We start from the raw sequence: 25,375 nt of genomic DNA, 5'->3' as shown, positions 1-25,375 counted from the left end.
GGGTTGTGTTGGTACGGCGATTTGCAGTGTGTTTTGGGCTTTCTCCACTCTCCGCTCTACACGTGGCTGAAGGATTTACCACCTGCTGTTTGCTAGTTCCTAAAGATAAGTTGATTAGAAATGTTTACTTCTGCTGTGGCTGGATGGAGCAATGATCAGTTCATTGATCTGGCCAACCTTAGTGCTGTTACTACAAGGCTTTGCTTTAACCACTTTACCACCGGAGGATTTTGCGGTCTTACGTCTGGGCCACTTTTTGCGATTCGGCACTGTGCGAATTTAACTGACAATTGCGCGGTCATGCGACGCTGTACCCAAACAAAATTTATGTCTTTTTTCCCACAAACAGAGCTTTCTTTTGGTGGTATTTGATCACCTGTGCGATTTTTACTTTTTGCGCTATAAACAAAAAAAGAGCGACAATTTTGAAAAAATAACAATATTTTTCACTTTTTTTATATGAAATTCCCCCCCCAAAAAATGTAAAAATCAAATTTTTTTTATCATTTTAGGCCAATTTGTTTTCTGCTACATATTTTTGGTAAAACATTTTGCAAATCGCAAGCGTATTTTGATTGGTTTGCGCAAAAGTTATTGCATTTACTAACTAAGGTAAAGATTTCTGTCATTTTTGGTGTGTTTTTTTTTTTTTTTTTTTTTTTTTTTTTTAACGAGTAATGGCGGCGATCTGCGTTTTTTTTTTTTTTTTTGCGGGACTGCGACATTGCGGCGCACAGATCGGACCCTTGACTTACATTTTTGACACTTTTGGGGGTACCAGTGACATTACTACAGTAATCAGTGCTATATATATGCACTGTTACTGTAAAAATGACACTGGCAGGGAAGGGGTTAATTTTATTGGAGAGGGAGGGGTTAATGTATGCCTGGTGCTTACTAACGTGTGTGGGGGGAGGTGACTGAGTGACACAGGGACAGATCGAAGGTTCAGCTATGCTGAACCCTGCAATCTGTCCCTGCCTGTCACTTCGGAGATCCGCCGCTCTGTGTACACAAGCGGGCGGATCTCCAGACTCGATTTCCCGACGATCGGGGAAGAGCAGTGGCGATCGCCGCTGCTCCTCCCCTGGCCCGACTCACCGCCGAGAAGGGGGAGTGTCTACCGACGTAGGTCTACATCGTCAAACCTACAAGAGCTACTTTGCCGCAGTAGAGCTCTAGTGAGCAGCGGCAAAGTGGTTAAAGATCAAAAGTTTTATGTACTGTGAGGACCTACCAAAGCAGTCCCTTCAAGCTGTGTCCAAACATATACGACTTTATATTACATATAATGGTTGCTGACAAGTCTTAAGGATATTGTAAATACAGGGAGTGCAGAATTATTAGGCAAATGAGTATTTTGACCACATCATCCTCTTTATGCATGTTGTCTTACTCCAAGCTGTATAGGCTCGAAAGCCTACTACCAATTAAGCATATTAGGTGATGTGCATCTCTGTAATGAGAAGGGGTGTGGTCTAATGACATCCACACCCTATATCAGGTGTGCATAATTATTAGGCAACTTCCTTTCCTTGGGCAAAATGGGTCAAAAGAAGGACTTGACAGGCTCAGAAAAGTCTAAAATAGTGAGATATCTTGCAGAGGGATGCAGCACTCTTAAAATTGCAAAGCTTCTGAAGCGTGATCATCGAACAATCAAGCATTTCATTCAAAATAGTCAACAGGATCGCAAGAAGCGTGTGGAAAAACCAAGGCGCAAAATAACAGCCCATGAACTGAGAAAAGTCAAGCGTGCAGCTGCCAAGATGCCACTTGCCACCAGTTTGGCCATATTTCAGAGCTGCAACATCACTGGAGTGCCCAAAAGCGCAAGGTGTGCAATACTCAGAGACATGGCCAAGGTAAGAAAGGCTGAAAGACGACCACCACTGAACAAGACACACAAGCTGAAACGTCAAGACTGGGCCAAGAAATATCTCAAGACTGATTTTTCAAAGGTTTTATGGACTGAAATGAGAGTGAGTCTTGATGGGCCAGATGGATGGGCCCGTGGCTGGATTGGTAAAGGGCAGAGAGCTCCAGTCCGACTCAGACACCAGCAAGGTGGAGTACTGGTTTGGGCTGGTATCCTCAAAGATGAGCTTGTGGGGCCTTTTCGGGTTGAGGGTGGAGTCAAGCTCAACTCCCAGTCCTACTGCCAGTTTCTGGAAGACACCTTCTTCAAGCAGTGGTACAGGAAGAAGTCTGCATCCTTCAAGAAAAACATGATTTTCATGCAGGACAATGCTCCATCACACGCGTCCAAGTACTCCACAGCGTGGCTGGCAAGAAAGGGTATAAAAGAAGAAAAGCTAATGACATGGCCTCCTTGTTCACCTGATCTGAACCCCATTGAGAACCTGTGGTCCATCATCAAATGTGAGATTTACAAGGAGGGAAAACAGCACACCTCTCTGAACAGTGTCTGGGAGGCTGTGGTTGCTGCTGCACGCAATGTTGATGGTGAACAGATCAAAACACTGACAGAATCCATGGATGGCAGGCTTTTGAGTGTCCTTGCAAAGAAATGTGGCTATATTGGTCACTGATTTTGTTTGTTTTGTTTTTGAATGTCAGAAATGTATATTTGTGAATGTTGAGATGTTATATTGGTTTCACTGGTAAAAAATAAATAATTGAAATGGGTATACTGTATATTTGATTTTTAAGTTGCCTAATAATTATGCACAGTAATAGTCACCTGCACACACAGATATCCCCCTAAAATAGCTAAAACTAAAAACAAACTAAACTAAACTACTTCCAAAGCTTTGATATTAATGAGTTTTTTGGGTTCATTGAGAACATGGTGGTTGTTCAATAATAAAATTAATCCTCCAAAATACTAATTTGCCTAATAATTCTGCACTCCCTGTAATTGGCTATGTCAGGGCTCGACAAACCCCAGGCGCCAGGTTGCATTGGCTACTAGAATTAGCGACCTGGCGCCTGGGGTGCCCTGCAGGAGGTGTCCTGTCCCTTTTGCGCCCCCTACCTCCTCCCTGAGTGCACGGACTACCGCGCCGTCCGAAAATTGAGGCCCTAGCTTTTCGGCCTTCTTCTGTGAGATGAGAGAGGCTTCCAACGGGGAACTGGCTCTCTCTTGTGGTGGCCGGGAGTTTCACAAGCAGTCACTAATGACTGTTTCCACTGCCTGTTCTTAATGCCTGCCCATCTCCTTCCCAAGAGGAGATGAGATGGAAGTTTTTGCAGGCTTCATCTCCCTGTCCACTTACCTTTGCTTAAAGGTAAGTGGACAGGGAGTGTGGTTATGATTTTTTTTTTTTTTTTTAATTATTTAAAAAATAATAATTTTTCTTTTTTATTTTTTTCAATAATTGAAAAAAAAAAAAAAAATATATATATATATATATAATATATATTTATCATCTCCCTGCCATAACCCAGCCAAAGGCCTTTCACACAGGCTGTCTGATCAGGTCTGCCTGTCAGTTTCTCAGGCAGACATGATCGGACCCTTCAGTCTCCTCTATGGACTTGTAATCTGCCGCCATCTAATCCTGTCCGCCAAAAACAGACAGATGGTGGTTCTATCTTCTATCCATCCCGTGGATAGGATCAGATGGCATCGGATGGAAACAGACAGACGGTGTGTTTCCATCCAATTGCCCTATAGAGAGCGGGGTTCTAGTCATATTTATGTGTAAATTTAGTATCAGTTTTTTTTTAAATAAAGCTTGGTTGTTAGTTTAAAAAAAAAAAAACTGGCTCCTAACTTGTGTAGCTGGCTCCTAGATTTCAGGCAAATTTGTCAAGCCCTGGGCTATGTAAACCGAATAGATTTCAAACAACTGTTTGAAACCTAAAGCTGGCCATAGATGGTTTGAATCCCGGCTGGTTCAGCAGGGATGGGCCTAGATTCAAACCATTTATTGACATCTATCGATCGACTTGGGTACAACCAGCATGTCAAATTTTTAGGATGCATTTATTGCCAGCTGCTATAGCTACTAGCAATAATTAGTGTTCTCCTGTCAGGGAGGGCTCTCCACATTCCCTCACTGTGAGAACACAACCGCTCTGTGGGAGGGATTGCCCCATCAACAGTGACCGTGTGATGGGGGAAAAAGTAATTTTCTTTTGTTGCAGGAAAGAAATCACATCTATGGCCTGCCTAAAGGAGATTGTACAATCAGTTGTACTGTCTAGAGCTAGTTTACACTCTGTTGTATGAAAGAAGGCTGTAGTGTTTTATTGATTTTTCTGAATACTTGTAATGGGAAACTTGTTCCGCTCTTCTAAAGAAAGCCAGATTGTGTGCCTGTTTTTGTGGCCCATGCTAATATATGCTGACATAGTTGGTAGGTATTTTTCCATCATTGTCTTATAAAATATTAGATTTTTAAAAGTGAACTCCAGGGAAAAAAAAAATTACCCTTGTTGTGTTTCCCTTTCATTGCAAGGGTTTAAATGCATGTGACTAGTGCCGTGGTCTCCAAAACTGTGGCACGTAAGCCAGATGCGGCCCTTTGCTTGCATTTATCTGGCCCTTGGGGCAGCCGCTCACCTCCGGACGCGGGGCAGACCCCTGGTGGAACATAAAAAGCAACTATACTTGCCCTATTTCCTGCCCCTGCAGGATTACTCTCGGCTGTGTGACTGGCCCCTGTGAAGAGGCTTTTCTTTGTGGCCCCAATAGTCATGGGCTCTTATGTACAATGCAGGACCCGCAGTCCTGCATTGTATGTGAAGTTGCCAGAAGCCTAGCCACAACCCAGAGTGTTGGAGAGGGGAGAAGAATGTAAACTACTAGCAGAATGAGGAATAAGGTATGGTTCCTTTTTTCATTGCTCCTAGATGGGGAGTGTAGGGAGAGCCCAACTGCAAGGGTAATTTTATTTTATTTTTTTTCTTTACCAATAGTTCAGCTTTAAGTCAGTATCATTGGAAAACTATCTTATTTAATATAGAAAACACAAAATTGTCAATATCATTAGAAAACTATCTTATTTAATGTAGAAAACACAAAATTTCATAGAAAAACGGATATAGCTACAGACCAAGTAGAAAACACCCTTAAGGAATGCTGAATCAACTGTTCATGCTTTAACATCTTGTTAGGCTTGTCTGGATTTCTTTAGCAGAGCTTAATATGAATTCCTAGGCTGGACATTGGCCCAATTTACAGAAAGGCTGCTTCCTTTCTTTATGGTTTGCGGGAGCACATAACCTTGTCCCAGAAATGGTATGAAAAATAATCTTTAGGCATCTTTTAGGCAGAATCAAGAAAGGTACCAATGCAGTTATTTATTCCTCAAAAAAAATCTTTAAATGTATATTAACTAGCTTAAGTACCTAAATTGTTTTGATATCAGCCTTCTGTAAACCCCTGTACAGTAACAGTCTAACTGGATAGTAGTGTTGGCCCTCCTTCTGCCAGACTCTGCTGCATTTATGGACAAAAGGAGACAGCTTGATGAGCTCCTTAAATATCTCAATGTACAGCTGTTCTATCAGCAAGCAAGAGTATTTTGATCACAGTTTTCTTAACAAAGCTGTGCTGCCACTGCAGTAGAGGTCCAAGACTGGGCTATGCTGTCTGGCAGGAGTGTCTGAATCAGGCAGGCTGAACACACATGTGAGTCTTAGGATAGTTAAACCTTTCCAAATAATGTATTGCAGCTGTATTTTCTCTATTGTTCATTGACAGACGCAGCAGCAATGCTTCTTTACCCTTGGGTTATGTGCAATCTACAGGAGTAGACTAGGCAGTGAAAACAATTCACTGACACACCTATAGGGGCTGTCCTCTGCATAACCCCCCCCCCCCCCACACACTGTGCTCTCAAATCAGTTTCTTGCTGCCTAGTGAAGGAGTAGGACCTAGGTTTTCTGCTGGGACTTTGGTCTCAGTTTTTTTATTCTTTTAAGAATGTTTATATTTATCTTTACTCACTATTGCTAGCTAGTGTCAGGGGGATACTCCTGGTGAACTACAAGCGACAGCTTGCTGCGGTTTCGCACTGGATAATCTAGATCCTTACTGTCTCCCAGCCTTGTCAACGAGCGTGAGCAGGTTATGGTCCAACTAGGCCTAGCCACGATGAAGCCCCTGTGGATGGGGACGAGCCTGCGAGTGGATGTCTCACAGGGACGTATCGACCTGGAACACCCTGAGTCGCAGCGTACCTCTTGGCTGGCAGCACCCCCACTTGGGGTGGGAGGTGGTCTGCCCTGAGCGGAGCCCTTCTGGTCCATTGTATGGTGAGTAATACTAAACCCCCTCATGTCCCTAACGGCCTCTGGGAGGGGTGATGTGGGCCCAGTCCTGGAGATAAAAGGATAACCGATCCCCCAGGCCTATCAGGACCAGGCCCTACCCTCCCTGCTCCCACATGGGGGAGCCATCTTCAGCGCCTGGCGCCCGGGGTGGGGGGTACACTTTTACCTTGTCTTGTGGGGTCTTTTTAGGTAGATCCCTGTGGCGGCCTCATGTCTGGGTCCTGAATGCATGGCAGCATTTTCAGCCGCCATCTTAAGTGTGGGCATCGGTGTGGGTAAGGTACAGTGGCTATTTTCCCTGAGCTTCCTATGCTTTTGCATTGGCGCCATTTTTTTGTAGCCTGGAACTACATAGGCAGTCTTCAGCCCATTGTGATTCTATGGCACTTCCTGTGAGATGTTTCATGCTGAATCTCCATGCTGCAGAGTTGCTGATTACACTGTGAGGTGGTACAATATAGGGGTCTTTTTGGGCATTCCTCAGCCACACTCTGCTCCTGCCACTATTTAAAGGTGTCTCCGGTTACAGCGCGATATAGCGGTACGGACCGCAATCGCGATTTAAAGGGGTGATACACCTTTTTCTCTATCGTCCATTGACAGACGCAGCTCTTATGCTTCTTCGCTATTAGGTTATGCTCCATCTACGGGAGTAGACTAGGCCTTTAGGGGCTGTCCCTCACGACATAACCCCAGACAAACTGTGCTCTCATATCCGTTTCTTGCGGCCTAGTGAAGGAGTAGGACCTAGGTTTCCTGCTGGGACTTTGGTCTCAGTTTTTTATTCTTTTAAGAATGTTTATTTTTCTGCACTCACTATCGCTAGCTAGTGTCAGGGGATCCTCCTGGTGAACTACAAGCGACAGCCGGCTGCGGTTTTGCACTGGATAATCTAGATCCTTATGGTCTCATACCAATAGATAAAAATACTGCGCTAACTGTAAATATGTGAAAGCAGCTAACACATCACCAGACCATAGAGTGATAAAATACAAAGAAAAACAAAATGTGTAGCGCAAAAAATGAATATTAAAACCGAATCCGACTAAAAATTGCATAAAGTCCCATGTGAAATAAACATAGAAAAAAATTGATGGTGTAGATGTTCCAAATATAAATGCAAAAAACAGGTCGTGCAGCTATTCCCAACACCAGTGAAGATAATTGTGAATTGCGCTCACCAGATGGATGGGACCCCAATACTATACAGCAAGGGGGTCAAACAGGCTTATAGAGAGTAAAGATGTATCCCAGATGTATCCCAGCAGAGCTCACCGACCATGGAGGATGATATATGGATCCTTGGAGGATATGATCACTCAGAGTCTCCACTCCCAACCGATGGATGGTGATTCAAAAAAGAAGGGGGATATACATAGCGTAATATTGCTATAACTGGTTTATTTATAAAAAAGAGCCGATACACTTACAGACATCCATGTACAACAGGCATATCAAGCATATACAGCGGGGCTGACTGAAGTCCTCTTAACATGTTTCGGCACAACTGCCTTTTTCAAAAGATGATGGTCTTATGGTCTCATAGCCTGGCCAACGAGCGTGAGCAGTTTATGGTCCCCCCCAGGCCTCGCCATGACGGAGCCTCTGTGGATGGGGACGAGCCTGCGAGCGGATGCCGGGACGGATCGACCTGGAACGCAGCGTACCACTTTTGGATGACAGCACCCCCACTCAGGGTGGGAGGCGAGCTGTTCAAAGCGGAGCACACGCAATCCATGGTATGGTGAGTGATACTGCGCCCCAGTGTTTCAGAGCATTCCTTGGGACTTCGTTTCAAACCCGGAAAATGGCCGCCGCGTCCCCTCGTAGGTCAGCGTGACGTGCCGCAGGCTCCTCCTACGCGTTTCGTCAATACCCCTGACGACGTCACGTATTGACGAAACGCGTAGGAGCCTGCGGCACGTCACGCTGTGACCTACGAGGGGACGCGGCGGCCATTTTCCGGGTTTGAAACGAAGTCCCAAGGAATGCTCTGAAACACGCTGATTTGTTCTCATATTAATGTGAGTTGCCACTCTTCGTTCATTCATTTTATTAAAGTTCATGATTGTGCTTCACTATGGGAGTTGTCCCTCTTTTTTGTATCCACATTTGTTCCGGTTGGAGCCGATGAGGGGTCATTAGGAGCCAGCTTTCTGTCCATATAAGCATTGGATCTTACACACAGGCTGGATACGATCCCTGTAGTGGGGATCATCGCATTGTGGTAAGGGGCCATTTTTATCTTTTGGTGGTGGTTCCTGCACACGGGGCTTTCAGAGCTTGGAGTGGTTGGCAATTTCTCTTTCGGAGCACCCTTTTGGAAGGACTTTGTTTATTTCATTTGTTCTATCTGAACACTTGTGTGGACTATGGAGTTCATTTTATCATTATAAGCGCTACACCATATCCATTACATGTTGTTTCTCAGATCTGGTATATCTAATTCTAGGTCAGGTGTTGGCTGCTATATCTAGTCTATTGACTCATTTTATATTGAATTGTTTTAGTCTTAATTTGAGCGCAGCAATATCCCTATTTTTTAAAATGATATATCTGGCTGGTCCACAAGGTTAGAGCTGGCTTCTGTCGCCCGCTCTGAGCCAGGGCAAGTCTTTTCTGCCACTGTTGTGGACAGTGATCACCACGGATGCCAGCCTGCTGGGCTGGGGTGGAGTGCAGACCAGTCTCTGTGCCCAGGGAATCTGGTCAACGGAGGAATCCTTGCGGAAAAATGTCCTGGAGCTCAGGGCAATCAAGCGCTGCCTGCTCCACTGGACGACTCCGCTGCAAGGTTTTCCGGTTGGGGTACAATCCATGGCTGTGGCTTGCATCGATCATCAATGGGGCAACAAGAGTGCCCGGGCGGCCCGGGAGGTGACCGAGATTCTGGCTTGGGCTGGGGGACATGTTCCATCTCTCCGCAGTTCACATTCCAGGAGTGGAGAACTAGCAGGCGGATTACCTGAGTCGTCAGGTTCTGGATCAGGGGGAATGGTCCCTGCATCCAGAGATTTTTCATCTCCTGTGTGCTCAGTGGGGAACTCCGAAGGTGGATCTGTTTGCGTCTTGTCTGAACAAGAAGGTAAAGAGGTTCGTGGCCAGGGCTCTAGACCCTCTGGCCGACACCGCAGGCGCATTGGTGGTTCCTTGGAGCCAATATTGGCTGATTTATGCCTTTCCTCCGATACAGCTGTTGAGGTTCCTCCGCAGGTTGGCGGTGGAAAAGGCACCAGTAATTCTAGTTTCCCTGGACTGGCCTTGCCGGTCGTGGTACGCAGACCTGGTAAGATGGTCATCGAGCCTCCTTGGCGGCTGCCTCTGAGAGAGGATCTGCTGTCTCAAGGGCCGACCTTCCATCCTGCTTTACGGTCGCTGGCTTTAACGGCATGGCTGTTGAAGGCCAGGTGTTGAACCTGGTGTGAATCAAAAATATTTCATCCTCGCTTGTTTTCGATGACAAGGGTCTTGTCTTTCTTGCAGAAAGGAGTTGAGCAACGCTTGGCTTTGGGCATGATCAAGGGCCAGGTGTCGGCCTTAGTTGCCAACGAAGTAAATGGCCAATTCAGTGATCCGCACCTTTATTCAAGAGGTGCGTCATCTGGCTCCTCCTCCATTTACCTCTGTGGGATCTGAATTTGGTTTTGTTTATTCTTTAAAAGCCTCCTTTTGAGAATATTAGGGACATATCTCTGCCCTTGTTATTGCGAAAAGGACAGCCCCTATAGGCATGTCAGTGAAATTTTTTCACTGCCTAGTCTACTCCTGTAGATGGCGCATGACCCAAGGGTAAAGAAGCATTGCTGCTGCGTCTGTCAATGGATTTCAGAGAAAAGGATTTTATGATAAGTTCTTACAAAAATCCAGTTTTTAATAATTCCGTTTTTTTTTTCTACAGATATGCCATTGCAGATAACTCCTACCGCTCCCTGCGCACAGAGAGGAAAGACCAATGTATTCTTATATCTGGTGAGAGTGGGGCAGGGAAGACTGAGGCAAGCAAGAAAATCCTCCAGTACTATGCTGTGACTTGTCCCGCCAGTGACCAGGTGGAGACTGTGAAAGACAGACTACTGCAGTCCAATCCTGTTTTGGAGGTGAGAGACTGATGAGGAAAACAAACTTCCTAGAAGCTGATAAAGAACATATTGCCTCATTTTCAGGTGTCAGTGGAAGGTGTGGTTCTATAAATGTTTTGCTGCCATGGAAACAGAGCAGCCTTGTAAGAACAGGGTTTACTGCATTGAACTAAGCAGCAGCAAAACCTGCTTTTATATATTCCATGTATAACTGACTGTCACTGAATTATTTTCTGCTTTGTTTTCAGGCATTTGGCAATGCAAAAACCTTACGAAATGATAATTCCAGTCGCTTTGGAAAATATATGGATGTGCAGTTTGATTACAAGGTTAGTGTTGCTTGAACAAGTATTTCTATGTTTATAGCAGACCTCTGCAAATAAAAAAAAAACTTGGGTTTACCCTCCCAGATCTTTCTTCTTCCAGCTGCTTGATAATTACCTTTGCATTCTCAGTGTCTGCAGTTTTGTTCAGATGTATAGATATGACTTTCTTCTAGAGGTCACATGTTAACACAGACAATTGAGCAGCAATAGTAGATCTCCAATTGTGTGGAATTACAAGTCCTCATCAACAAGAGTTTTTTTTTAAAAGTCAACCATAATTCTGCTGGTTTTTTCTTTTTGTTGCAGTAAATTTTCATACCCTGATCTAAGTTTTTACCTGCAACAGACAGTGCTGGGTAGTCCTCCCGATGGTAAAGTGTTTTTTCCCCCCAAAATCTAATGGTAATCCCCAACATTAGGAACATTTAATACAATAAAAAAAACTAACAAATATAAACACTAGCCTGTACTGTAAAGTGCAGGTGTTTACCATGCAGGCTAGTGTTGGCCATGGTAGGGACAAGTAAGGGCTTACTTGTTTCCTTTAACTTTGAAGTGCCAGCACAATTTGTTGCGCTGCTGTGCAGGAACATGCAGTGCCATCTTCAGTGCACTGCAGATAACTGCATAAATGCTGCCCGCAAATTCCTGCAGGTTTTGAACTGAGGACTGACTCATCCAACCCCCCCCCCCCCACCACCTCACGATCTTAAAACGGCATTTCCTCGATTCATACAGTGCAGAGCTGTTCTCTGCCCACTCACAGCTGTCAAAAGCCTCCAGCAAATGTTTTATCAACATTGTTAAGGCTGCTATAACTATAAACACAATGTTTTACAATGTATCATTTTGTTCTTTTAGATCAGGCATGTCCAACCTGCGGCCCACTGCCCCCTGACAATTTTGTTTTTTTTTCTGGAGAGGAAGGAAGTCGGGTCGGGGGCATGGCCACAGCAGCTTTCAATTGTAGGCAGAGGCTGCCTCGGAGGGGAGGGGGCGAGCATGTGCAGTGTTTTTGACTCCTACCACCATGACCACTCCAAATCACTGAAGTGGTCATGGTGGTTAGAGTGTTCCTTTATGATCTCTCAGAAGAAAGAAGTTAACCTCTGTATACTGATTCCATTTAATTTGCTCATCCTCTAGTTGTGTTAAATTAGTGCGGGGGGGGGGGTGTCACGGGAAGGGCGCGGCGGCATTTTATTACTTCTATACCTTAACCATAGTATATATTTTATATGCGGCCCGAGAAAATTTCTTTACACTCATTGTGGCCCAGAGAAGCCAAAAGGTTGGACACCCATGTTTTAGATCAAAGGAATGAACTTCTGTCTGTAAAGGAGGGCAGTTTAACCACTTAAAGACTAAGCTTTTTACTGACACTTGTTGCTTACAAGTTAAAATTAGTATTTCTCTTTCGTTCATTGATGGACACAGCTTCAGATCTTCATAACCGTTGGGTTATACTGCCCCCTACAGGAGTAGGACACTAGACAGAAAAAAGTCTGCCTATGCCCATGGGCAGTCCAAGGGGGTATACCCTCTCTCTGCTATAGGCACTCAATTTTTTTTCTGCCTAGTCGGGAGTAAGGACCTAGTTCCTTGCTGGGATCTTTGGTCCTGGCAATTTTTTCTTTTTAGATATTTTTTTCTCCTGGCTTTTTCCTGTGAGATCTACAATCAACTGCTGGACTTGGGGACGGGCTGGATAATCCAGATCCAGTGGTCACCCTAGTCATGCCAGCGAGCGCTCGTTGGGTCGGCCATGACCTAGCCAGACTAGACGAGGGCTGGTCTGCGAGTTAAATGCCTCACAAGGTCGCATACAAACGGGTCTTGGCCCGAGTTGCAACGTTCCTCCTGGCCGACAGCCCCCCTTTAGCTGGAGAGTGGTTCTGTATGGAGTGGTGCCCGCTTGGTTCCTGGTATGATGAGTAGCTGTCCCCCGCCCCTCTCCCCCTCGAGGGTTTTGGGGTGGAAGTGGGCCCCTACTTGGGACGGTCAGTTCCCCTCCTTCACGTCAGGCACCCCTCCTTGTCATCTGTCCCCCATTCTACCCCCTCCTCCACTTATGTTGGGGCTGTTTGGGTGGTCTGATCCACCTCCTGGGGTGTGCCTCCTGTGCCTGTGTTTCTGTAGTCGTCGACCATTTTGCGGTGGTTTGTTATTGAAAAAAGCGGTGGCCACGACAGTGGAGCCCTGTGGGCAGCGATTTCGGTGGTAGGAGCCCCTCCTCATCCCCCTAGTGCTGACTCCTGGATCCTTTCACTTCCTGATCACTGCACCTGGAGTGCAGATTATCCCGGTGGCTGCAGGTACCGGTTTCTGTTGGTTGGGGAGTCTGGTGGAGTTTTCTCCCTCTCTGCTGAGGATTGCTTGGTGCTTGTGCCTGGCGACCGCGTAGTAGTGCCACCATGGTGGGTGTTGTCCCTTGCATTGTTTTACACTTTTTGTGGGGTCCCCCTGGTGACCCAAGGAGTCTTTGGAGCAAATCTCCCCACCTGATCTTCTCTCTGAGGCCACAGGGCCCTCTGGGTCTCAACCATCCATCGATGCACTGACGGCAGTCCTGGTGTCCTGGGTGGAGGTGGTCTTTGGGCGACAGGCTAGTAAAAAGCGCCCTCGCCTTCCCTGCCTCATCAGACCCATGGACGTGGGTCACCCTGCTGGTTCTGCAACCACGCGCCCAGAATCCTTAGAGAGTGAGAATGATTCCTCCACGTCTGCAACCATGCATGAAAAGGCTCTGGTGGAAGCACTGATTGTATCTGTCCGTGAGACTAAAGATGGAGGATGCAGCTGTGACAGAGGCGCCGGTTACCTTTTGGCACTCATAAGCCATCCAGAGCAGCAAAGGTATTTCCTTTCCCTGCCTATTTTTACAGATTTGTCGCTAAAGAGTGGGGATGACCAAAGCGTCCCTGTGGGGTCCCTAAGCGCTTTACTAGGCGTTACCCCTATGAGGAGTCCCCTCTTAAGAAGTGGACTGTTCCACCGGTGGAGGGCCCTCCGGTTTCCAGATTTAACAAGGCAACCATGATTCTGGTTGAAGAGTCCCCGGCCTTCAAGGATCTGGCTGACAGAAAGGCAGAGGCTGTGGCCCGCAATATGTACACTTTGGCTGTTTCAGCACTGAGGCTGGTCTTCACTCTTCACCATTGCCCTGGTGTCACAAACTCTGACCGAGTGGGCTAAACCTTTACGCCGTGACCCTGAGGGAGAACAGCTCCCCCTGCCTTAGCTGGGCTGGCAGACCAGCTGGTCCAGGGGCTGCAGTTTATCTGTGATGCCTCTTTGGATGCAGCTCCCCTAGTTTTGCTCGGCTCTCTGTTTTGGCAGTGGTCCTTTGGCATGCCCTTTGGCATGTCTTTTGGCTCAAATGCTGGTCTGTGGACCAGACTTCTAAAAAAAAAAAAAAAAAAAAAAAGGCCGTTACTGATCTACCCTTTCAAGGGGATCGCCTGTTTGGAGCTACCATGGATGACGACATAAGGGTCTCACCAGGAGGGAAGAGTACCTTTCTTCCGCAGGTTACTAAGGGCAAGGAACCTTGTCGTAGACGCGGGCCTTCCTTTTCGGCTCCCTCAGGGTCGACTGACAAGGGCTCGAAGCCTTTCAGGGCCTCCTCTGGAGGATCCAAAAGAACCTGGTCTGGCAAGCCGAGAGTGGGCTTCTCCAGACCCACAGACAAGGCTTCTTCAGCATGAAAGTGCGTCCTCGCCTGTATCGGAGGTGAGGGGACGTCTCCACTGGTTTCCAGGCCCGTGGACTTTCCTGGTGCAAGACAAGTGGATCCACAAAGTAATTCGGTCCGCCTACAAGATCGAGTTTCGCTCTTGTCCCCCGGCAAGGTTCTTTCCTTCCAACTTGTGCCTGTCCCTGGACCGTTTACAGTTTTTGCTTGGGGCGGTACAAGACCTGTTACATCAAGGGGTGATTGTCCCGGTTCCAACTTTGTAACGTTTTCAGGGTTTTTACTCAAATCTGTATACAGTTCCCAGGAAGGAAGGCAAAGTGTGTCTAATCCTGGACCTCAAAGGGTTGAACTGCCTTGTGCGGGTGCAGAAGTTCAGAATGGAGTCCATTTGCACGGTGGTGGCTTCCTTGCCTAAGGAAGATTTCCTCACCTCTATCGACATCAAAGATGCTTACCTTCACATTTCAATATGTGCCAGTCACCAGCGCTTCCTCCTTTTTGCCGTGGGAGAGGAGCATTATCAGTTTGTGGCGTTACCCTTTGGTCTCGCCTCTGCTCCTCGGGTCTTCACAAAAGTGTTAGCCCTGGTGCTAGCTTTGCTACGCCAACGGTGGATTGCGGTACTGGGCTACTTGGACGATCTCCTTATCAGAGTCTCCTTCTGCTCTGGTGGAAAACCTGGAGATCACAATATGATCTCTGCGGGAGTTCGGCTGGATTCTTAATTTTCAGAAGTCTGCCTGGTTCTGTCCGCAAAGCTGGACTATCTGGGCCTGAATCTGGACTCGGCCTTAGCCAGAGTGCTCCTTCCTCTGGACAAACTCCAGATATTACAGGCTGCAATTCATCTCCTGCTGTCCAACAGATGGTCATCCCTCTGGACTTGCATGCGGGTGTTGGGCCTGATGGTTTCTACCTTCAAGGTGGTTCTGTTTGCACAATTCCATACGAGGTCCCTGCAAAGTGAGATTCTGACCAAATGGCACAAGACTCCGCAGTCTCTGGACAATCAGATCCGGCTGAGTCGGGGAACGATGAAGTCTCTGATATGGTGGCTTCGTTCTCCGGTGCTTTGGCTGGGCAAATCCTTCTTTTGGACAGTGAGCACCAAGGATGCCAGCCTGGAAAAGGCGTCCTTGGCGAGCATTCTGTCCAGGGGAGTCCAGACTACCAATCAATGTTTTGGAACTCCGAGTGATCAGACTGTGTCTGGACCATTGGATGGATCATCTTCAGGGATGTCCATTGCGTATTCAATCGGACATTGCCACGGCCGTGGCTTATGCCAATCATCAAGGGGGCAAAGGAAGTGTTCTGGCGGCTCTGGAGATAGCTGCCATTCTAAGGTGGGCAGAATGGTTTGTTCCAGCTCTCTCCCCCGTACACATTCCTGAGGTGGAAAACTGGCAGGTGGATTACCTCAGTCGGCAGACGTTGGACCAAGGGGAGTGGTTCCTTCATCCGAAGGTGTTTTATCAGTGGAGTCTCCGAGGCACCCCTGAGGATTATCTGTTGGTGTCTTGGCTCAACAGAAAGGTGCAGAGGTTTGTGGCTCGGTCAAGGGATCCTCTGGCGGATGCCACAGACACGCTGGTGGCGCAGTGGGGTCCGTATTGTCTGTCTGATTTACTCCTTCCCTTCTCTCAAGCTTCTGCCAAGACTTCTATGCAGGATCGAGGCAGAAGGAATTCTGGTCATCTTGGTGGCTCTGGACTGGCCTCGCCACGCTTGGTATGCTGATCTGGTGCGGCCAATCGCTTACGTTCCTTACAAGCTTCCTCTCGGGGAGGATCTGCTGTCCCAAGGACCGATTTTCCATCCTGCGTTACAGTCGCTGGCTTTGACGGCTTGGCTGTTGACCGCCAGTTGCTGAAAGATAGAGGTTTATGAGTCGGTGATTCCTACGCTGTTAAAAGCTTGGAAATCTACTTCTAGAAAGATCTACCATCATACGCAGAAGACGTACATTGCGTGGTGTTGAGTCTCTTGGGATTCATCCTCGCTCCTTCTCGGTGGCTCGGTTCTTGACCATCTTCAATGGGGGGTTGAACAGAAATTGGCCTTGAGTACCATCATGGGCCAGGTGTCGGTTTTGGCGGTCTTCTTCCAGTGACCTTTGGCCACACACTCGCTGATGCGTACCTTTCTTTATGGTGTCCGACATTTGGTTCCTGCAGTGCTGTCCCAGTTGCCGCCTTGGGACCTCAATTTGGTTCTTTCGGCCCTCCAGAAGCCTCCCTTTGAGAATCTTTGGGAGGTTCCCCTGCTTACGCTGTCCTAGAAGGTGACCTTTTTGGTTGCTCTCACCTGTGTCGGGATTGGTGGCATTATCCTGTCCACCTTACCTGGTGATTCACAGAGATAAGGTGGTTCTTCCTCCCTGTCCGTCGTTCCTTCCAAAGGTTGTCTCTGATTTTCATTTGAATGAAGACATTGTGTTGCCCTGTGTCTCAGTCCTAAACATCCAAAGGAAATTGCCTTGCATGCTTTGGATGTGATCTGGGCAATTAGGGTGTAGCCGACAGCTATGGAGTCTTTCAGGAAGTCAGACTCACTATTTGTGCTCACGGATGGGCCTCGTAAAGGTTTGTCCGCTTCCTCTGTGACCATTTCCAGATGATCAGACCGACAGTGATTCAGGCCTATTCCATCAAGGTTCTGGTTCCTCCTTTCCCTGTTAAGGCGCACTCTACTAGAGCGCTTAGGTCCTCCTGGGCTTCCCGTCATGAGGCGTCAGTGACGTAGGTTTGCGAAGCGGTTACCTGGTCGTCGGTGCACACTTTTACAAAGTTTTATAAAGTGGATGTGTTTGCATCTGCAGGTGCTTCTTTTGGCTGCAAGGTTTTGCAGGCTGCTGTTGAGAGGACCTGATTCTCTTTGAGGGTGTATTGTTTTTTCAGGTGGGCTTCTATTTTGGTTGAGCTCCTGTTGCCTGGTTGGCTACTGTTTATCCTTGGGAATTTTTTTGCTGTTCCCACCCCTCATCTTTAACACTGCTTTGGGACGTCCCAACGGTTATGAAGATCTGAACCTGTGTCCGTCAATGAACGAAAGAGAAAATGGGATTTTTGACTTACTGTAAAATCCATTTCTCTGAAGTTCAATGACGGACACCGCACTCACCCCTCTGTGGAGTTGTAATTATTTTGACACTGCTTGTAACTTGAGTGCCTATAGCAGAGAGAGGAAGTATACCCCCTGGGACTGCCCATGGACGTAGCCAGATTTTTTTTCTGCCTAGTGTCCTACTCCTGTAGGGCGCAGTATAACCAAACGGTTATGAAGATCCAAAGCTGTATCAGTCAATGAACGAAAGCGAAATGTATTTTACGGTAAGTCAAAAATCCCATTTTTTTTTTTTTCTAGAAAATTACTTAGAACCCCCAAACATGTATATAAAATTTTTTTTTTTTTTAGCAGAGACTCTAGAAAATATGTCGATCATTGCAATCTTTTCTGTCACACTGTATTTGCGCAGCGGTCTTTCAAATGCATTTTTTTTGGGGAAAAAAAATACTAATAAATTTGAAAAAAAAAAAGCTAAACCGTAAACTTTTTGTATAATGTGAAAGATGTTATGCTGAGAATCGTGAGAGAATTGTGATCTTTATTCTAAGCAAAAAATTGTGATTCTCATTTTAACTAGAATCGTGCAGCTTTAATGGACTAGGTTATGTGACCGTAAATAGAATGACTTTCACTTTTTTTTCTTTTTTTTTTATAAGGGAGCTCCTGTAGGTGGACATATTATAAACTATCTCTTGGAAAAGTCTCGTGTGGTACATCAGAACCATGGAGAGAGAAACTTCCATATTTTTTACCAGCTTCTTGAGGGTGGAGAAGAGGATTTGCTGCGAAGGCTTGGGCTGGATAAAAATGCCCAGAATTACCAGTACTTGATTAAGGTTAGCCAGCCTTTTTCGCTGCACGTTCTGCACTTTCCTTGGGTACAAGGTTTTGTATTCAAGAGGCAACCATCACAAGACTATACATTCATGATGTTTGTGTAAAGTATAAGTAAATAGAATGTTTGTTTTCCTCAGGCTTTTTGTTGTGTATTATCCTGGTTATACATGGCCCAAATTTCAGCAAATTCATGCCAAGTTGAGCCGTGGGTGGCCCTCAAGGCACTACCTGGCTTGGCAAACTTTAAACTGAAACTTGAAGGTGAGGGGCGGAATATTCTCATCCGAACAGGCAATCGAATGCAGCCAATCAGGCGTGATCACTGTTCAGGTATTCTGACAGCCATAGGATCATGCCTGTCAAAATAAAATGGCCAGCTAGGGCGATGATTTTAACTGTGCAGTTTAGCATGGATGGGAGAATCTATTAATCTCTTAGAAATTTTAAAATGTATGGTCAGTTTTAAATGTATACCAACCCTTTTACTTAATGCAGTTTAAGCCCTCACACATCACGTGGTCCTAGCACTTAATCCTACATTTAACCCACTTAAGCTATTGAACAACCCTTTAAAATTTACACCTAAAAGTGATTGTAAAGTCATGTGTTTTTGTTAAAGAACAAACATGTTATACTTACCTCCTCTGTTTAGTGGTTTTTCCCAGGGCAGCCCAGAGCCTCCTCTTCTCAGGTCCCTCTTCACTGTTCCTGGCCCCTCCCCCCGATGAGTGCCCCCACAGAAAGCAGCTTGCTATGATGGCACCTGAGCTGAGTCACAGCTCCCTGTGTCAATTCAGAGAGAGAGCTGTGACCCACCCCCCTCTCTCTGAATGGACACATGGAGCGGACGTTCGGCCCCGCCCCCTCTCTCCTGATTGGCTAACTGACTTTGACAGTAGCGGGAGCCAATGGTGCCGCTGCTGTGTCTCAGCCAATCAGGAGGGAGAGTCCCGGAAGGCCGAGGGACTCATGGACATCGCTGGATTGAGATGAGGCTCAGGTAAGTATTGGGTGGTGCTGGGGCAGCTGCTACACACAGAAGGCTTTTTATCTTAATGCATAGAATGCATTAAGATTAAAGAAACTTCTGCCTTTACAACTCCTTTAACCCGTTATTGTAATGTAAAGCTATGCCTTATTCATGCAGGGCAAAGTAACAAGGCTCACTTAGTGTTTTTTCCCTTAAAAAGGATAAGGATGCATTAAAGGAGAAGTTCAATTTTTTTAAAAATAATAAATGCACGTTTTTTTTGTTTTTGTTGCAGGAGCCTGGAAAGCATTGCACCAGCAATCAGCAGATCGCTGATGCCATGCAGGTCTCCTGCACACTGTCAGTGTAAGGACCTAGCTCCTTGCTGGGATCTCTGGTCCTAGAATATTTTCCTTTTTTAAATGGATTTTTTCCCTCATTTTCTGTTCCTGTGAGAACCACAATCAACTGCTGGACTGGGCGTCAGACTGAATATCCTAGATCCTTATGGTCTCCCAATCCAGCCAGCGTGCTTGCGCAGGCCTCAGCGCCATGCTAGGTAGGCCATGACCTAGTCCCACGGGAGGGGGGCAGGCTGACGAGGTAAATGTCTCACGAGGATGCATACGACCTGGTCGCGGCCTGAGTGCCTTTTGGCCCGCAGCACCCCCCATCCCGATAGTGCGGTGGTCTGCCTGGAGTGGTGCCCACCCGGTTCCATGGTGTGGTAAGTAGTGTCCCCACTCTCCCCTGGTAGTCGTGGGCCCGGCAAAGCCTTTGTGCCAGGATCTGGAAGGGGAACAAATTCCTCCTAACCTTGCAGAGCTGGCAGACCAGTTGGTCCAGGGGTTACAGTTTATCTGTGATGCCTCTCTAGCTGCGGCTCCCTTAGTCTCCAGACGGTCCGTGACAGCAGGGATCCTTCGGGTCATGATATGGCTAAAAGACTTCGAAGAAGGTCCTGTCTGATCTCCCTTTTGTAGGAAATCGCTTGTTCGGATCTTCCATGGATAAGATCATCATGGGTCTTAACATGGGGGAAGACCACTCTTCTGCCGCAGGCTACCAGGAGCAAAGAGTCTCGTTGCAAGGAGGTTCCTAGAGACCCTGGTCTGGTAAGCTTAGAGCGAGTCCCTCCAAATCTGCACACAAGCCCTCTTCTGCCTGAAGGGGCGCCCTCATCCATATCTGGTGGGGGGGGGGGGGGGGGGACGTCTTCGCTTCTTTCTGGACTCGTGGACCTTGATTCAAGATAGGTGCGTCCACAAGCTGATTCGGTCCGGCTACAGGTTCGAGTTTCAGCCTTCGCCCCTGGCAAGGCTCTTTCCTTCCAACCTGCGTTTGTCCCCAGATTGCCTGCAAGGTCTCCCGGGGCGGTGCAAGATTTGCCTGTACAAGGGGTCATTGTGCCTGTTCCAGAATCAGAACACTTTCAGGATTTTATTCAAACCTATTTACAGTTTCCAGGAAGGTAGACAAAGTTCATTCACTCCTGGACCTCAAGGCCTTGAACCCCTTTGTGCGTGTACAAAAATTCCGGATGGAGTCTATTTGCATGGTAGTGGCATCCCTTCATCAAGGGGATCTGCTGGCCTCTATCGATATCAAGGATGCTTACCTTCATATTACAATATATGTCGGTCATCAGCGTTTTGTTCGCTTTGCCGTGGGCAAGGAGCATTATCAATTCGTGGCATTGCCCTTTGGTCTCGCCTTATCTCCTCGGGTGTTCACAAAAGTTTTGGCCCCCCGGTGTTAGCGTTACTGCGACAGCAGGGCATTGTGGTACTGGGGTACCTGGATGATCTCCTTCTGATAGCAGAATCTCTGACTGCCTTAAAGGAAATCTTGGAAATTACTGTGCGAATCTTGCAAGAGTTTGGATGGAAACTGAATTTCCAGAACTCTGCTCTGGTTCCGTCCACCAAGCTGGACTACCTGAGTCTGACCCTGAATCGGCCTCAGCCTGGGTTTTTCTTCCAGGGGAAGTTGCGGGATGCAATTCGGCTTCTATTGTCCAACAGGCGGTCATTTCTCAGGACTTATATCTTGTATGCGCTGGGCCTGATGGTTTTCACCTTCGAGGCAGTTCCGTTTGCACAGTTCCATACGAGACCTCTGCAAAGAGAGATTCTTGCCAATTGGGACAAGAATCCACAGTGTCTAGACAATGTGATCTTGTTGAGCTGGGGTACAAGAGGGTCCCTGATCTGGGGGCTTTGCTCTCCGGCACTTGAGGGAATTTCCTTTCTTCCCCTGTACTGGACTGTGGTCACCACAGATGCCAGCCTGTCCAGGTGGGGAGGGGTCTTGGGCACAGTTTGTAATCAGGGTGCTTGGACTCCACCAAAAGGGCCCTAGCGGTCTGGGAAATAGCGAAGGTGGGCGGAACACTTCGTCCCAGCCCACTTTGCTATGGTTTGGGGGGGGGGGGATTGGCAGGCGGATTACCTCAGTCGGTAGGTGTTGAGCCAGGGAAAATGGTCTCTTCATCCGGAGGTGTTTCATCAGCTGTGTCTCCGGTGAGGAACTCCCGAGGTGGACCTGTTGGCCTCTCGTCTCAGCAGAAAGGTACAGAGGTTCATGGCAAGGTCTTGGGATCCGCTGGCTGACGCCACAGACGTACTGGTAGCCCCTTGGAGCCAGTATTGTCTAATAAATGCCTTTCCCCCTCTAAAGCTTCTGCGAAGAATCGAAGCAGAAGGAATTCTGATCATCCTAGTGGCCCAAGACTGGCCTCGCCGGTCTTGGTACTCAGATCTAGTATGGCTGCTTGCCAAAGTTCCCTGGAGACTCCCTTGCAGAGAAGATCTATTGGCTTAAGGGCCAATCTTCCTTCCTTCCTCCTTTAATGGCTTGGCTATTGAAAGCCAGGTGCTGAGGGATAGAGGGGTTTTCTGAATTGGTGATTCCGACACTTTTAAAGGCTAGAAAATCTACCTCTAGGAAGATTTACCATCGCGTCTGGAAGTCGTACATTGCGTGGTGAGTGTCTCTAGGGGTTTCCCCCCCCCCCCCCCCCCGTTTCTGTTTGGTGGCTTGAATTTTGGCACTTCTCCAAAGCGGTGTGGAAAAGCGCCTAGCCTTGGGTACCATCAAGGGCTTGGTTTCAGCCTTGGCGTTTTTCAATGTCCTTTGGCTACGCATTCTTTGGTTCACACCTTTGTTCAAGGGGGGTCGCCACTTGGCTCCCCCATTGCGGTCTCCGTTGCCCCCTTGGGATCTCAACTTGGTGCTTTTGGTTCTTCAGAAACCACCTTTTGAAAATATTTGTGAGATTCCTCTGCTTAAATTGTCCCAGAAGGTAGCCTTCTTGGTTGGTGGCTATTACTTCTGCATGTAGGCTGTCGGAGTTGGCAGCTTTGTCTTGTCGTTCACCTTACTTGGTGGTTCACAGAGATCTAGTGCTTCGCCCTTGTCAGTCGTTCCTTCCTAAGGTTGTCTTTGGTTTCCATCTGAATGAAGACATTGTGTTGCCTTTCCTGTGTCCTAAGCCTAGCATCCTAAGGAGATTGCCTGACATTCTCTGGATGTGGTTCGGGCGATCAGGGTGTACCTGGCGGCAACCGAGTCGTTTAGGAAATCAGACTCGCTATTTGTCCTTACGTATGGAACTCCCAAGGGGTTGGCTGCGTCTGCAGCTACCATTTCCAGATGGATCGCACAGACCGTGGTGCAGGCCTATTGAATCAAGGGTCAGGTTCCTCCTTGCCCTGTTAAGGCACATTCTACACGGGTGCTTACTGCCTCTTGGACCTTCTGCCATCAGGCGTCAGTGATGCAGGTTTGCAAAGCGGCCACTTGGTCGTCTGTGCACACTTTTACAAAATTCCACAAAGTAGATGTGCTGGCATCTGCGGATGCTGCTTTTTGCTCCAAGGTTTTGCAGGCTGCTGTTGAGAGGACTGGTGTATTTTTCAGGTGAGCTCCAATTGTTCCTGGTTGAGCTCCATGTAACCTGGTTGGCTAGGTTTAGCCTTTGGGAATTTTTTGTGCTGTGTTTTTTCTCCACCCCTCATGTTTGACATGGCTTTGGGGCGTCCCAATGGTCAAGAAGATCCTGGAGCTGTGTCAGTCAATGAACGAAAGAGATAATTGGATTTTTGTCTTACTGTAAAATTATTTTCTTTGTTCATTGACTGACACAGCACCCACCCCTCTATTGAGTTGGTTATATTTTTTCTGACACTGCTTGCATCAAAACTGAGTGTCTATAGCATGAAGTTGGAGTATATCCCCTGGGACTGCTCCATAGGCATAGTAATGAGCTTCTGGAGGAACTAAAAAGCATTGGGGCAAGCCCAAGGATGGTCAGCCCAGTGCTGCTAACAAGTCCTCTTCAGCATGAAGGGAGTGCCCTCACCCCTCTCAGGGGTGGTGGGGGGGGGGGGGGGGGGGAGACGTCTGCATTTCTTTCAGAAACCCTGGACTTCATTCAGGACGAGTGGGTTCGCGAACTGATTTGCTCCGGGTACAAGATAGAATTCTGGTCCCGGCCAGGGGAAAGGTTTTCAGTCAAATCTTCACTTGTCTCCAGAGCATTTGAAGGATCTGAGGGAGGCTGTGCGAGATCTCCTGGCTCAAGGGGTGATTGTGCCGGTTCCTTCGCAGCAACGCTCTCAAGGTTTCTTTTCAAACCTGTTCATGGTGCCCAGAAAGGAGGGCAAGGTGTGTCCTAACCTGGACCTCAAGGCTCTGAACCGCTTTATTAGGGTGCAGAAGTTTTGAATGGAGTCCATTCGGTCAGTGGTGGCATCATTGAATCAGGGGGATTTTCTGGCCTCCCAACGATCTCAAAAATGCGTATCTCCAAGTCCCCATTTTCGAGGGACATCAGCGTTACCTCCGCTTTGCGGTGGCAGAGGAGCACTTTCAATTTGTGGCATAACCCTTTGGTCTCACCTCGGCTCCCAGAGTTTATACCAAGGTCTTAGCCCCTGTGCTGGCCTTATGTCGATGAGGTGTCTCCGTTGTGGAATATCTGAACGATCTCCTGTTGCGAGCAGTCTCCCATTCGTATCTGCTGGACAACGTCTCTATCATCATTCAGACCCTTCAAGAATTTGGGTGGATGATCAATTTAAAAAAAATCTACCCTGACCCCGTTTGTGCGGGTCACTTATCTGGGGCTGATCCTCGACTCTGCTTTGGTGAGGGTCTTCCTTCCCTTAGACAAGCTTCTGAAGTTGCAAAGGGCAGTCCGGTTGCTGATGGAGACCGCTCAGTCCTCTTTGCGGGCCTGCATGAGGGCCCTGGATCTAATGGTTTCAAACTTCGAAGCGGTCCCGTTTGCTCAGTCTCACACAAGACAGTTGCAGAAAGAGATTCTGACAAAATGGAACAGGGATCCTCGGTTATTGAAGATTCGGTTGAGCCATCTCACTAAATCGGCTCTCTTGGTGGCTCCAGTCACCTGTCCTGTGCCAGGGCAAGTCCTTCCTGCCAGGATTTTGGACAGTGGTCACCGCGGAAGCCAGCTTGTCAGGCTGGGGTGAAGTGCTGGGGAAGCTCTGTGCCCAGGGGTCATGGACGACAGAAGAGTCTTCCTTGCCGATCAATATTTTGGAGCTGAGAGCGATCAAGCTCTGCCTGCTTCACTGGACAAGTCTGCTGCGCAGCTCTCCAGTTCGGGTTCAGTCTGACAATGTCACCGCCGTGGCTTACATCAATCATCAAGCAGCCAAAGAGGTGGCCGAGATTCTAGTGTGGGCGGAACACAATGTTCCGGCTCTTGCCGCAATCCACATCCCGGGTGTGGAGAATTGGCAGGCGGATTACCTGAGTCGTCCGGTGTTGGATCAAGGGCAGTGGTCCCTTCATCCGGAGGTGTTTCGTCTCCTGTGTGCCCGGGGGGGGGGGGGGGGGGACTCCGGAGGTGGATCTGTTTGCGTCTTGCCTCACCAGGAAGGTTCAGCGTTTTGTGGCCAGGTCTCAGGATCCTTGGGTCGACGCCACAGAAGCTCTGGTGGCTTCTTGGAGTCGGTATCGCCTGATCTATGCCTTCCCTCCAATCGTTCTCCTGCCGAGGTTTCTTCGCCGGGTGGCGATGGAAGGCGTTCCGGTCAATCTAGTGGCACCAGACTGGCCTCGGCGGTCCTGGTACGCAGAACTGGTAAAAATGGTCGTGGATCCTCCATGGCGGCGTCTTCCT

The 25,375-nt window shown here is 47.7% G+C and overlaps 1 protein-coding gene across 6 annotated transcripts in view; it reads left to right on the top strand.

The window, feature by feature from the left end:
• MYO1C (myosin IC) overlaps positions 1-25,375 on the top strand; it is a 393,404-nt gene that overhangs the window by 195,459 nt on the left and 172,570 nt on the right. For all 6 annotated transcript variants that reach the window (XM_082245855.1, XM_082245858.1, XM_082245856.1 and 3 more), the window contains exons 4-6: positions 10,145-10,343; positions 10,574-10,654; positions 18,074-18,253. In XM_082245855.1, coding sequence (XP_082101981.1) covers positions 10,145-10,343; positions 10,574-10,654; positions 18,074-18,253 — 460 coding nt within the window. The remainder of the gene's footprint in view (positions 1-10,144; positions 10,344-10,573; positions 10,655-18,073; positions 18,254-25,375) is intronic.

The sequence above is a fragment of the Pelophylax lessonae genome (assembly GCF_965119305.1).
Source record: "Pelophylax lessonae genome assembly, chromosome: 2".
Lineage (NCBI taxonomy): Eukaryota > Metazoa > Chordata > Amphibia > Anura > Ranidae > Pelophylax > Pelophylax lessonae.
Note: the sequence above shows the minus strand (reverse complement) of the source record. Positions and strands in the feature narration are given on the sequence as shown.